This window comes from Pongo abelii, chromosome X (genome assembly GCF_028885655.2).
Source record: "Pongo abelii isolate AG06213 chromosome X, NHGRI_mPonAbe1-v2.0_pri, whole genome shotgun sequence".
NCBI classification, from domain to species: Eukaryota; Metazoa; Chordata; class Mammalia; order Primates; family Hominidae; genus Pongo; species Pongo abelii.
The window spans coordinates 136,689,715-136,703,610 of NC_072008.2; the positions used below are offsets into that span (position 1 = coordinate 136,689,715).

At 40.5% G+C, this 13,896-nt stretch overlaps 1 protein-coding gene across 8 annotated transcripts in view; it reads right to left on the reverse strand.

Moving 5' to 3' along the window:
• Positions 1-13,896, reverse strand: part of ENOX2 (ecto-NOX disulfide-thiol exchanger 2) — a 279,886-nt gene that overhangs the window by 47,793 nt on the left and 218,197 nt on the right. For all 8 annotated transcript variants that reach the window (XM_009235250.4, XM_003779727.5, XM_063721396.1 and 5 more), the window contains one exon: positions 7,310-7,516. In XM_009235250.4, coding sequence (XP_009233525.1) covers positions 7,310-7,516 — 207 coding nt within the window. The remainder of the gene's footprint in view (positions 1-7,309; positions 7,517-13,896) is intronic.

A 13,896-nucleotide genomic window follows, 5' to 3' on the forward strand; every position in this document is an offset into this window, starting at 1 on the left:
TAAGGCAGAGTACCAGAAAGAAGAAAGCTGCATAGAGAAAGAGCTTCGGAGGTATGCAGAGGGTCCTCCACTCTTATTTAGCTGAGTACTAATGTCTATATGTGTGGGAAACTACCTGAGCATTAGAGGTAACAATCCCTGAAAAGCTCCCATGGGGTTGGGAATAGCTCCTTTTCCTACCAGCCAGAGCAGAAAAACTCACACTTCTGGCACTGGGTGATCAGAAGGGTTCTGCCTTAATAGTGGAGAAAAATTAGCCCTAAACTCCTCTGGTCTTGCTGAACAAAGCTTAAGAAGCAAGACCTAAAAGGACCAAAATTTTCCCAAGTTATTTAACTGCATTTAGAACAAAACTCGAGACTATTTATAGAAATAAAAATATCTGTCACCAAATAAGGTAAACTTTAATAAAAAAATTACTTGGTATGCAAAGATACAGGAAAATATGACCCATAATAAAGATTTTAAAAATCAGCCAATCCAAACAGACCCAGAAGTGATGCAGATAATTTAATTAGTAGATAAGGATACAAAAACAATGATGAAAATTTGATTTCACATGCTCAAGAAGCTAGAGGAAAGACTGGCCATACTAAGGAGAAACATGAAAGATATAAAAAGAGCCACAATCAAACATCTACAGGCTTAAGCTACAATGTCTAAGTTGAAAAAAACATCACCAGACAGGACTGATGGCAAATTAGATGCTGCATAAGAAAAAAATTAATGAAACTGGGGGCTCCCAGCACCTGAGCCTTCTGCCTGCACCCACCTGAGAATTCTAATGGTGACTGGAGACCAGCCTGCCCTCCCTATCGCAGCCACCACCTGAACCCTGGGGGCCTGAGAATAAGCCTGCTGGCCCGGTTCTGGTGGAGTCCCTCTAGGCCCCCCGCACACCATCCAGTGGGCCACTTAGGGGCCTGGGAATTGAAGGACTGCTTAGCTCAGTCCATCACTGCTGGCACCTGACCACTTGCCCCGAGGCCTGAGGTTGGGCCCAAGCAGCCGGCACCCCCACAGTTGCCACCCACTCTCACATGCTGAAAGGCAGAGCCCCTCCCCGTCTCTACACGAAGCTGTGTCAGATAATAGGTAAGCCACAAAGCTGTCTGTACTGGGCTGAGGGAAGAGCTTCCTCCCCAAAGTCACTCCTTTCAGCTACATGGTAGCCTGGAGATAGATGTACAGTGTGTAAACTGAGTCAGGAGCCCCAGGAGAGGGTTGTGACAGAGAAACATTGCGATCCTGCCTGTCTAAGAAGTGGAGCTGATGCGGCCCCCTCATCCCCTGAAGAGACCTCGGCCCATTTCTCCAAGAGTTCCCCTAGCCACTCCTGTCAGGGGTGCTGCCTGTGCTCATCATTGGGTTATTCGTGGGTGAGCTTGTTTGTCCAGCTCCACCCAGCTTTGTCCTCCATCCACTCTCCCTGGGCTGAATAGGGAACCTGGAATTTCACAGACCAGCCCATCATCTGAAAGAACAGAGAGCACCTCACAGTAAGAAAAGATCCAGCACATACTGATCTGCTTCTGCCACAGGTGGCTCTTACCTGTAGGCGCCACCTACTCACCAGGACGTTGAACTGCACAGCACAAGACACCTGCTGACCAGAAGTGCACAGGGCTAAAGAAGCAAAGCCAAAGGACCCTACCCAACATATGCTACAGTCACACCTTCGGAGTGGGGGGAAGTCCCATCCAAACGAAATTAGATTCAAAAATAAGAAGTGACAGCTTCCCCACGTGAGAAGGAACCAGTGTAAGAACTCGGGGTGTTGCAACACCCCGAAAAGATCACACTAGCTGTCTAGCAATGGATCCTAACCAAAATGAAAATTCTGAAATGACAGATAAAGAATTCAAAATATGGATTGTAAGGCAGCTCAATGAGATCCAAGAGAAAGTTGAAAACTAACACAAAGCAACCAGAAAAACAATGCAGGATATGAAAGAAGAGATAGAGATCTTTAAAAAAACAAAAACAAAAAACAGAACTTAGGGAAATTAAAAATTCACTGAAGGAGTTAGAAAATACAGTTGAAAGCTTTAATAACAGGCTATACCAAGCAGAAGAAAGAATTTCAGAGCTTGAACACTGGTCTTTTGAATTGACCCTGTCAGACAAAAATAATAAAAAAGGAATTTAAAACAATGAATAAAGCCTTTGAGAAATATGGGATTCTGTAAAGCAACCACACCTATGAGTAATAGGCATTCCTGAGTGAGAAGAATAAAAGTAAAAATTTTGAAAAACATATTTGAGGGAATAATCCAGGAAAATTTGCCTGGTCTTGCAAGGGATGTAGACACCCAGGTACAAGAAGCTCAGAGAACACCTGGAAGATATTTTGCAAGAAGAACATCATCAGGGCATATAGGCATCAGATTATCCAATTTGAAGGAAAAAATTCTGAAAGCAGCAAAAGAGAAGCATTTCTTTTCTCCTGTCTCACTGGATTATATGAAGATTGGGCTTTTGGATGTGTGAATTTAGTAATACTTTAAAATGTAAATGCAGGCCATTATCCTAAGTGAAATAACTCAGAAACAGAAAATCAAATACCATGTGTTCTCACTTATAAGTGGGAGCTAAACAATGGGTACACATAAAGATAGATAATAGACACTGGGGACTCCAAAAGTGAAGAGTGTGGGAGGGGGATGAGGGTTGAAAATTAACTATTGGATATAATAATCACTATTTGGGTGATGGGTATACTAGAAGCCCAAAGCTCACTATTACACAATATATTCATGTAACAAACTTGCACAGGTGCCCCCTGAATCTATAATGAAAAAAATGAATGAACTTGAAGACATAGCAATAGAAACTATCTGTAATAAAATACAGAAAGAAAAAAGACTGAAAAAAAAAAAAAAGAACAGAATACCAGTGAGCTGCGAGACAACTTCAAGGGGCCTAATATATGCCTAATTGGAGCACCAAAAGACAGGGGAAGAGAACAGAAAAAAATTAAATAAGGGGAGAAAATTTTTCACATTTGATCCAAACTCACAGATCCAGAAAGTTCAATGAACCCCAAGCACGAGAAACAGGAAGAAAATTACATCAAAGCATATCATAATGGAATTGCTCAAAACCAGCAATAAATATCTTAAAAGCATCCATGGACAAAAGACACATTATGTACAGAGAAACACAGATAAAGATAACATCACATTTCTTGTTGGATACAATGCAAGCAAGAAAATGGTGGAACAACATCTGAGAGAGGACAAACATCTTTCAAAAAGAAAGGTGAAATACTTTTTCAAATCAATGTTGAAAGAATTCATCAGGAACAGACCTGCTCTACAAAAAATGTTAAAGGAAATTCAAGCATAGGGAAAATGACACCAAGTGGAAATATAGATCTATAGAAAGGAAGGAAGAGCATACATAATGTGTGATTCCATTTATATAAAGTTCTAGAAAATCCACACTAATCTGATAGAGAACAGGTAAATGGTTGCCTGAAGGGAGAGTGGGGAGGCGTAGAAGGACAGGATTGCAAAAGGGGTGTAAAGGAAGCTTTTGGGGATAACAGACATATTTATTATTTTCATTGTTGGTGATGGTTTCATACCTGAATACATATATAGAATATTATATCATTGTATTTTTGAAATATGTTAAGATCATTGTATGTCAATTATTATACCTCATTAAAATTAAATTATTATAGCTAATTAAAGCTGTTACAAAGAATAATATTACCCAGTAATGCTAAAACTGTCATACATTCTTTTTAGAAAAAGGAAGAATGAATACATTTCATAAGCAAGCCTTTCTAGGGCTCTTTACAGTTTATAATACACTTGCACATCCATTCATCTTATTTGATCATCTGAGCCATCAGAAAAATGGGGCTACCAATGATTACCTTGCCTATTCTCCCAGAACTGTGGAGAGGATCAAATGAGAGGATGAGATGAAAGCTCTACATAAACCTCATTAAAGATGCTACAATGCTATGGGGTGGGTGCACTGTGCACAGTGCCAGCTCCCAAAGGTGCTCCAATTCCATCAGAAAAAAAATGATGATCTCCACATTTTCTAGCCCCCTTTTGTAAGGGATTTTTTTTTTTTTGTTTGTTTCTTTTAACTGCTTTCTTTTACAAAATGAGATAACAGCCACCCCATTCAGGAGATTGCTAGCACTTGGGCACTTTCAGGGGGACAGATTCAAATTTAAAGGGCAAAATTTAGTTGTTTTCATATCACTGATTGAAATCCCCTTTCTTTTGGCAGCCCTAAGAATGTTTCTAGGAGGTGGCTGTTAACAGAGAGCTGATTTTGGTGATGTTTAGATGGATGCTTCCCGAACAGTATATTGTCTTTTAAGTACACCTATGCAGGGTTTTTTGAGACCTTTATGTTCTTATTAAAATAGTCTCGTGATGCTCTGTTATCATTGTTAAGTGCTGCCGAATTTTTGGTAATTAGATTCTATAGCACTTACCAAATGTAATAAGAGTATTCTCCATCTACACCTCCTCCTTTCCTTCCCCATGTTACCAGCCTACTTTTTCAAACCTTTGTTACCTTTTCCCCGGCCTATTACAACAGGCTTCTAACTGACCTCCTCTCCTCTTTTTACATCTCTCCTCTAATACAGTTTTATATAGAGCTGTCAAATTAATCTTGCAGAAACAATTATCTTCCTTGTTCAAAAATTTCTTCAATTCTCTATTACCTGAGGAGTAAAGACCCAACTGTTAAGCCTTTTGGAGTGTGCTAATAACTGATATTTTGCCTCCTACTCTCATGTCTACTTAGTAAACAAACCACTACTCACTGTTTCCTGAATGTTTGCCAAAGCTTACCACCTTTGTACTTTTGCTCATGCTGTTTTTATGCCCCATTGTCCACAAGCAAATGTCTTCCCTTTGTCAAAGACTTGGTCCAAAAGCTACCTTTCTTGATGCCCCCAGTTAGGAGTCAGAAATATTCTCGTTCTCCGTCTCCTACCTTCCTCCCTCACTTCCTCCTCCATGGCACTTGTAACTTTTAATCTCTTATTAGCAGTGTGTATATCATATCAGTGTATTGAGTAATGCCTGGCACTAAATACATTTTTCTTTAATAAATAAGTGTATGACTACATACTAACCCTAAATTCATTAAGGAGAAGAACTAGGTTTTACTCATTTTCTACTCTGCACAGCATCTAGCACGAGAGTTTACAGAAAAAAGATGTTCAATACGTACCTGTTATACGAATGAAGATGCTGTCATCATGAAATGTCTAGCACTTAGACTCAATTCTTCTAAACCATTACTGTTAGGCAAGGAAGTAGTTCAATGTGGCAGTATTAAGAGCTGGGGCCTTTAAGAGGTGATTGGGTCATGAAGGCTCTGTCCTCATAAATGGATTAATCCATTCATGGATTAATGGATTAATGGGTTGTCATGAGAGTAGGACTAGTGGCTTTATAAGAAGAGGAAGAAAGAACTGAGCTAACTCTCTGCAGAGAGCAAGAAGGCCCTTACCAGATATGCCCCCTAGACCTTAGACTTCCAGCCTCCATAACCGTAAAAAATAAATTCCTTTTCTTTATAAATTACCCAGTTTTGCCAGGCATGATGGCTCACACCTGTAATCCCAGCACTTTGGGAAGCCGAGGTGGGTGGATCACCTGAGGTCAGGAGTTCGAGACCAGCCTGGCCAACAAGGTGAAATCCCATCTCTACTAAAAATACAAAAATTAGCCAGGCGTAGTGGCAGGTGCCTGTAATCCCACCTAGTCGGGAGGCTGAGGCAGGAGAATTGCTTGAACCCAGGAGGCGGAGGTTGCGGTGAGCTGAAATCAGATCACTGCACTCCAGCCTGGGCGACAAGAGCAAGACTCTGTCTTAAAAAAAAAAAAAATTACCCAGTTTCAGATATTCTAAGCAACAGAAAATGGACCAAGACACACCCTAAATCTGAATTTTTACTATAAACAGGAGATTTTATGCAAAGTAGTTCTTACTATCTCCACTCCAACCACTGTACTATACAGGCCACCTTCACTTCTGGGTTAGACTAATATTACAGTTGGTTAACTTAGTTCCCAGTCACCACTCCTGCTCATACCTCTCAGCCCACCTTCTGCTCAGAAGTAACATTTGTAAAATGTAAATCAGATCATGTCACTGAATTCCTTAAAATCCTCCAGTGGCCTCCAGAATAAAACTCATTGTCATAGTTGCCTACCTTTCAGATTTCATTTCCCTCCACTCCCTCTCTCATTTTCTACGCTCCAGTCATCCTAACCTTCTATCCTCTGCTTGAACATACCAAGTCCATTTTCATCTCACGGACTTTGGCTTGGTGTTCCTTACTTTGGAACGCTTTTCCCCAAGATGTTCACATGGCAATCTCTCTTCACATTATTCAAGTCTCAGTTCAAATGTCAGAGAATACTTCCTTTCCTAACATCTCTGGGTACCTTAACCTTTTTTATCTTCCTCGGAGCACTTAGTACTGAAAGTAACTTATTTATTTGTTTTCATATATATTATATTTTGCCATTTCCAGAATGTAAAATCCTTGATGGCAGGAAGTCTATCTGCCTCAGCCTTTGCTGTATTCCCAGCAACCTAGCATTCTGCCTAGCAGTCAATAAATATTTGACAAATAACTGACTTCCATAACTATTTATGAGTATCTACTTTTGTGCCAGGTTATGTGCTAGATGCTGGGGATTCAATGTTAAATAAGACACAGTCCCTGCCCTTAAGGATTTCACATTCTGGTGGGGGAGATGGATGTGGAAAGAGACAGTTCTAGCATGGTACAGTAGGTGTCATGTTGGGAGGAAGCACCAGGTGCTGTGAAAGCACTGAGGAAGGAGTGCCTAAAGCAGTGCTGGGCAGAGTGGGGAGACAGGCCAGAGATAGCTTTCCAGAGGAGGGTATGCTTGAGCTGGAGCTTTAGGGGGTGTGTGTGGTGGGCAAGGTGACTCTAGTCAGAGGAAAAGGCATAAAACACCATGGCACATTCTGGGAATTCAAGTTCACTTAGTGTGGTTGGGACATGGTGTGTGAAGGAAGGAAGGACTGGGAGATGACTCTAAGAGGGACAGCCCACAGTCAAGGCCTTTGGATGCCACATGTGAGGAGTGTGGATTTATCCCATAGACAATTGGGAGATATTTAAGAGCTTTAAAGGAAGAAGTTGAATGGGAACATTCAGTTTCCACCTCTGAAGGCAAGAGCAGGTAATACTAAGCCCAAACTTAGCTGCTATAGACATGAATAGTTCTATTTTTAATATCTGCGTTGTGCCTGGTGGGCACAATCCCCACATCTAAACACCTACCAGACAGATACAGGGCTTTGTCCACCATGTACTCCTCAGCAAAGCGAATGTGGCAGAAGTTCTTCTTGCTCTTGCGAATGGCAATGATCTCTCCGCACTGCTCGAAAACTTCCACGATGATTTGCTCTGTCCCATTTTCAGGCAGACCACCCACAAATACTGTTTTGCATCCTGGTGGTCTTTCTCGGGTTGCAGGAGGTGGGAGATCTAAGTGTAAGGGCAAAAACATTTGAAATTAAAATGTTTGCTTGGGACAGACCTCTTCGAAATCTAACATTTCCCTGCTATCCCTGTCAAACTTTTGTCTAAGAGTGTCAGAAGGACGTGGCCTCCGAGGTGTTCATCTCTGCTCCACAGAAAACTGACTTAGTGAACCTGAAAATCATTTTATTCAATCGTTTGGTGACCATGATATCTGGAGCATAAAGACCGAGGCCTATTTGTCTGTCCCATCCAGAGTCCTTTAGTTTTGTTCGTTACTTTTGTTGTGACAATCCAGCTATGCCAAATTTTTAGTCATTTTTATTAAGAAATTAGTGGGAGAAAATCCCACTCAGTTTAAACTGTTATTTTCAAGAGTTCTCAGAACCAGGGTTCCTGAGAAAGGATTTGTTTAATTCAGATTGTAGTTACTACATTCTCTCTGTTAATGCTTTTTGAAGGAACAGATTCAGGATTAATTTGACAATGATGGGGTACCTACTTACAACAATGCCTACAGCTGTCAGAATGATTTGGTTTCACAAAATCAGTCAGAGTACAAACCATCCCTTTTATGTTGTTTTTTTCAATATCAGTGAGCCTTTCCTCAAATTCCTTGCTGGAGAGGTGAGGTCCAGAGTCAGTCTTGCAGCATTTACAGGGAAATATGAAAGACAGCAGAGAAAATAAGCTCGTCTGGGAAATCATTAACTAAAGTGAGATAAATTTGGCCATAGAGAATCATTAAAAACCTACTTAATGAGATGATTCTCCCACTGCTTCAAAAAAATATACACTCATCTTATACATAAAGCCTGTTCTATCTGCCAGCTCCTTGTTGCTATTTATATGTATCAAAGCATTTTCCAAGCAAACTCCTACAGTTTGTAGCCCAACAAAACAAAGCATGATGGTCGTGGGTTTTCTAGTGTTGGTTTTGTATCTGCAAGGATTTATTTTGTGTAATCCATTCTTTTCCATTCAGCTCTTAACAACAATTCTCCTAACTCAAGATTCGGAGAGCTCAACAACCAGTGATTACAGCTCACATGCAAAAATAAATGAGTCTTGTTCATAGATTAGGCCAAGGCCCCCAACCTGACTCTTATCCAAGTTGGCAAGCAGTTGATTTGGGAGCTTCCTTGGGTATCAGGATCTCTAGCTTCCTCACTTTGCTACTACTCTCTGTCTTGTTGGTGTGGCTAAGAATAATCAGTTACTCATAATACTCTCTTTCCCTGTATTTGGTAAAAAAAAAGGGGTAAAGGGATTCAGGGAACTTACAAACTTTTTGTTAATTTTTACAAGTCTGTAATTTCAAGACCTCACTGTACTGGTTTTTTGTTCCATATGAAAGGATTAGAGGGAAAGGGAAAATAACCTAGTGAGCAGGAATCTGAAATGTCTTAGTCACAGGCACTGAAGAGGTTGTAGTTTGGGCCAAAATAGAGAAGATGAGGTCTAGAATTGTTTGAGACTTATGCTTTTGAGTTTTTAAGAACTGGAAGGGATTCTAGCCATCACACTTCCAGTGATTCTTAACTCTGGTGGCACATTCGAATCAATTTGGAAGTTAAACAAATAATGCCTGGGCCCTACCCCAGTGGGTCTGATTTATTTAATTAGTCTGGGGTGCAGCCTGTGCATTCGTTTTTTCTTTTTTTTTTTTTGTTGTTGTTGTTGTTGCTTTTTAAGCTTCTCAGGCAGTTGTAACGTGTAGTTAAAGTTGAAAACTATTGACTTAGTCTAAATCTCTGATATTACAGAGGAAAAAGCTGAGTGAGGTTAAATGTCTCATTCCAGGTCACCACATTAGATAGAAGGAACATGAACTTGGAGCAGGTAAACCTAAATGTAAATCTTAACTTCATAACTGACCGTATGACCTTGGGAAAATTATATAACCCCTGAAAACTTCTTCTTTCATCTTGAAAACAGGAATGCTGTTCCCACCTTACAAGGGTTATTGTAGGATAACTGATAATATACTGTCTATATTGCATGTGGCTCAATGCCTAGCACTTGGCAGGTTCCCAATAAATAGCAGTCATTGTAGTGTTATTATTATTTACTATTATAGAATCCAGGTTTCTTAATTCCCAATCTGGGACTTGCTAAAATCCTACCAGAAGTCTGGAGTAGAGTGGTAGCTAAGACCTGAACTTCTAAACTTCCAGATCCTTGCGTCACCCAGATCTTTAGACAAGGCTGGGTTTGAGAAGGAACCACTCACATGGATAGAGAAATCTATAGCTATGAAGACACATATGGCTTTGCCCATGGAACACAACCCCCCCACTGACTATATAAGGTAAAGAATTTTCAAGAGTATCCATATAGTTAGAGCCATGTTTTAAAATTAGAGACTTTAGAATACAATCCTGTTTCAGAATCAAAAACGCTTCCTAAGTTTACTATTTAGGAGAATTAGGTGGCAAAGAATCCTTTTGTGAAGCTAATAATCACTTTTATACCATTTGAGTTTCCTTTAGTCTACCTTTAGGTACACTGAGAGACTCTAAAAAGCATGTGGTTACTGTGGCAGTTACATGTAACACTGAAAAGGCAAAGGCTCCATCCTCTGGCTACATTTGTGGGATTTAAAAATTCTTTGGGAGGCCAAGGGGGGCGGATCACGAGGTCAGGAGATTGAGACCATCTTGGCTAACACGGTGAAACCCCATCTCTACTAAAAATACAAAAAATTAGCTGGGCATGGTGGCACATGCCTGTAATCCCAGCTAATCAGGAGGCTGAGGCAGAAGAATGGCCTGAACCTGGGAGGCGGAGCTTGCAGTGAGCTGAGATCTTGCCACTGCACTCCAGCCTGGGCAACAGAGCAAGGCTCCGTCTCAAAATAAAAAAAAAATTCTGTGATGAAGTCATCACCCTATTTAGGTGCTGTGATTCTTCTGTGGTGACTGTCTTCTAAGTAAAAGAGCATAAAAGCCACTAAGAGTAATGTCAAGAATGCTGAGGATTTATTTATTTTCCTTGGGTAAATGTAGAAAGCCTCTTCAATAGCATTTGCTGAGATTTAGGGGTATGCCACCAAGCAGGGCAATGGGCTATACTATCTTCCTTAATGAATAGTACCTGTTCCTTAATTAACAGCTCAAAGCACTTTGTCGTCTGGGCCTGATTTTTTAATCCCACTGAAGTACAGTGATCAGGGCACAGCAATGATAACCCATAGGAGAGCAAATTCAAAGCCCACCTATTAATCAGGTAATGTGCTAAGCTCTATATATCCCCAATCACCACTCAGGATGGAGACAAAGAAAAGTTCCATGTATAAAGATTCAAGATAACTGGGAATAAAAAGAATTCTAATCTCTGGTAATGGAAAAGGAGGAGCTTTTAGCAATTCTAATTATACCCAAGCATCTACTCTGGGGAGCTATGTTGGGGCAATCTGAGTCATTGCTGATCTTTGAGAAGTGAGGCAGGAAGCAGTATAGAGAACTGATAAGCCACTTGAATCTGGCTTTTCAAAGGAGCATCACAGATCACTCAGCTGGTTTGCCAGGATTTATATACTGCAAAGTCTTTAAGTCGATTTTATTAGAGAGCTCAAGATTGAAGGTCCCCTGGACAATCAGCAGGGGTTAAATGTATCTTAATGTAATCCCAAATGATTGGAAAAATTAGAAGGCTGGGGAATTTTAATTAATGCTCAATTTACCCACTTTCTCTAACTCTCTTTATAGCATTCAGCCCTGAGAGTCTTCCCATTTTGATATGGTAAAATGAAAACATTGCTCTTGCTCTTTTTCTGGCTCCTGGGTATTTTCCCATGTTCCTGGAGACGGATAGCAGATGATATTCCATTACTTATGCCCTGTTCACTGTTATTTCCCAGTAGACTCAAAATGTAACCTCTCCGTAGAAGGTCTAATCGCTGAAGTGAAAAATCTTGGCAAAACCAAATTTTCTGGAGAGAATGGTATTACCCTTTTTTTTCACCACTCAGAACTGCTAATTGGGAATTCAGTAAATCTCTGATAGACACTCTGTGAAAAAAAAAAGTGTGTTCCAGGGCACTTTTTTTTTTCTTGTTATATCTCAATTTCCTGGAAATCAGAGGATGTTGCTTCTGCAACAATGGGGGTACTCACTCACCATTTATCTTTAGGAGACTGGTACTTGGTCTGCTCCAGTCTAGTTTGATCCATTGACTTTTTAGACCAGGTCTGATTTTGCCTAGTCTACAACAGAGAAGTTAAGATCCTTATCAGAGATCTTATGGCTATTTAGTGGTGGAGAGCTGGGATATGAAACCAGGCTGGCCTGTGTCACTTCTGAGCTTGAAAACTTACCCATTACGCTATAGTGCCTGCTCCAGCGAAGGTACAAAGCTCTACATGCTACCTGCTAACCAGCCCTTGCTTTTCCTAATGCATTTTAAAGGGCTTTTGCCTATGTAAATAATTATTGTGGTAGCTACATTTTTAATGTAGAGAATCATAACTTTAGAGCTGGATGAAGCATTAGGGGTATCTAGGCTAATCTAACCCATTATTTTTGCTTTACAGACAAGGAGGTTGAGACTAAGGAGGTTATATGACTATCCCCAGATCCCACAGCTAGTTAGTGACAGACCTGGGAATAGAACACAGTTCTCTTGATTTATAAGCTGGTAGTCTGTCCTCTATACTATAATACCATTTTTTGTACATTTGATGTAGACACACCCAGAAAAGTCTAGTAGGCAGTTGGCTATATGTATCTGAAGCTCAGAAGAGATATAGACTAAAAATATAGATTTGGAAGTCATTAGCATGTAGTAGTAATTACCTCATACTCTCTTGCTTTGCTTTCTAGACCTCTGACCCCTCCTTCTGTCATCATCCATCCAACCCTCCCTCCCTCCATCATTCAACAAATATTTATTGAACACCTACTATATGTAAGACACTTTTCTAAGTGCTGGTGATACATCAGGAGACAAAAAAGACAAAAATTCTGCCTTCATGGGGTTTATATTCTACAAATTATATAGTTGGTTAAAAGGTAATAAGTCCAGTATGGGCAACATGGCGAAATCCTGTCTTTAAAAACAATACAAAAATTAGTTGGGCATGATAGGGCATGCCTGCAGTCCCAGCTACTCGAGAGGCTGAGGCAGGAGGATCACTTGAGCCCAGGAGGTGGAGGCTGCAGTGAGCCAAGATCACACCACTGCACTCTGGCCTGGGCAACAGAGCGAGACCCTATCTCAAAAAAAAGATACATGTTATATAAAAAATAGAGAAGGTAAATAGGATTGGGACTGTGGCAGAGAGATAACTTTTAAATAGGTTATCAGGGTCACTGAGAAAGTGACATTTGAGCAAAGACTTGAAAGAAGTGAGAGAGTTGGCCATGCAGATATTTAGAGGGAAAGCATTCTAGGTAGGTGGAAGAGCTAGCGCAAAGGCCCTATGATGGGAGAGTGGCTGGTGTGTTCATGGAACAGCATGAAGGTCAGTGTGACAGGAACAGAGGAAGAGATGGGGAGGAGAGTAGGAGATGAAGTCAAAGAGACAATGGAGGGGAGGAACAGATCATATCTGACCTTCTAGGCAATTAAAAGGACTTTGGTCTCTATTGTGAGTGAAATGGGGAGCCATTCAAGGGTTCTAAGCAGAGGAATTACATGATCAGACTTAGGTTTTAACAGTCTGTTTTAAAACAGAAAATGTCTGTTTAGGTTTTAAAACAGAAAATGTCTGTTCTGTTCAGAATAGACTGTAGGGGGCAAGGATGAAGAAGGAAGACTAATTAGAAGGCTATTACAATAATTTAGAAAATGAATCATGGCAGATACAAACTAAATCATAGCAGTGGTTATTCGTGAATATGGAAGGATTACAGACATATGTTGTTAGGTAGACTGACATAATTTTCTCACAGATTAAAAGCACTGTGTGAGGGAAAGAAATCCATTAGATTTGGCATTCACTATTTAAGTGAAAATGCCTTAGAGTGATTCACTACAGTTTTAGTTCTGATACCTTCCATGTGGAAGTGCACCAGAAAGGGGTATGCTTGAAGTTGGGCTGGAGGAGAGTGTGAGGAGTATGAGGTCAGGAAGTAGTTGAACCTGACTAAAGGGCAGGTATGTGGCAAGTAGAAGTGATGGATTGAAGACAGTCATATGAAGCAGACAAGTAAAAGGTTTTTGAGGTCAGGAGTTGGACTATGACTCTGTGGGCAGTGGGAGCCACAGGACAATTTTATGGTTCTATATATGTGACAAGCACTTGGATGAAATATCAGGTGGGACACAGGGGAAGGAATGGACGGCAAAGATACTTTCAAATAAAGCAACAAGAATTAGAAGCAGACTGTATGAGTCCCTGAATCACAGGACCTTATTGCTGAGAGGAATTTCGGAGGCCATT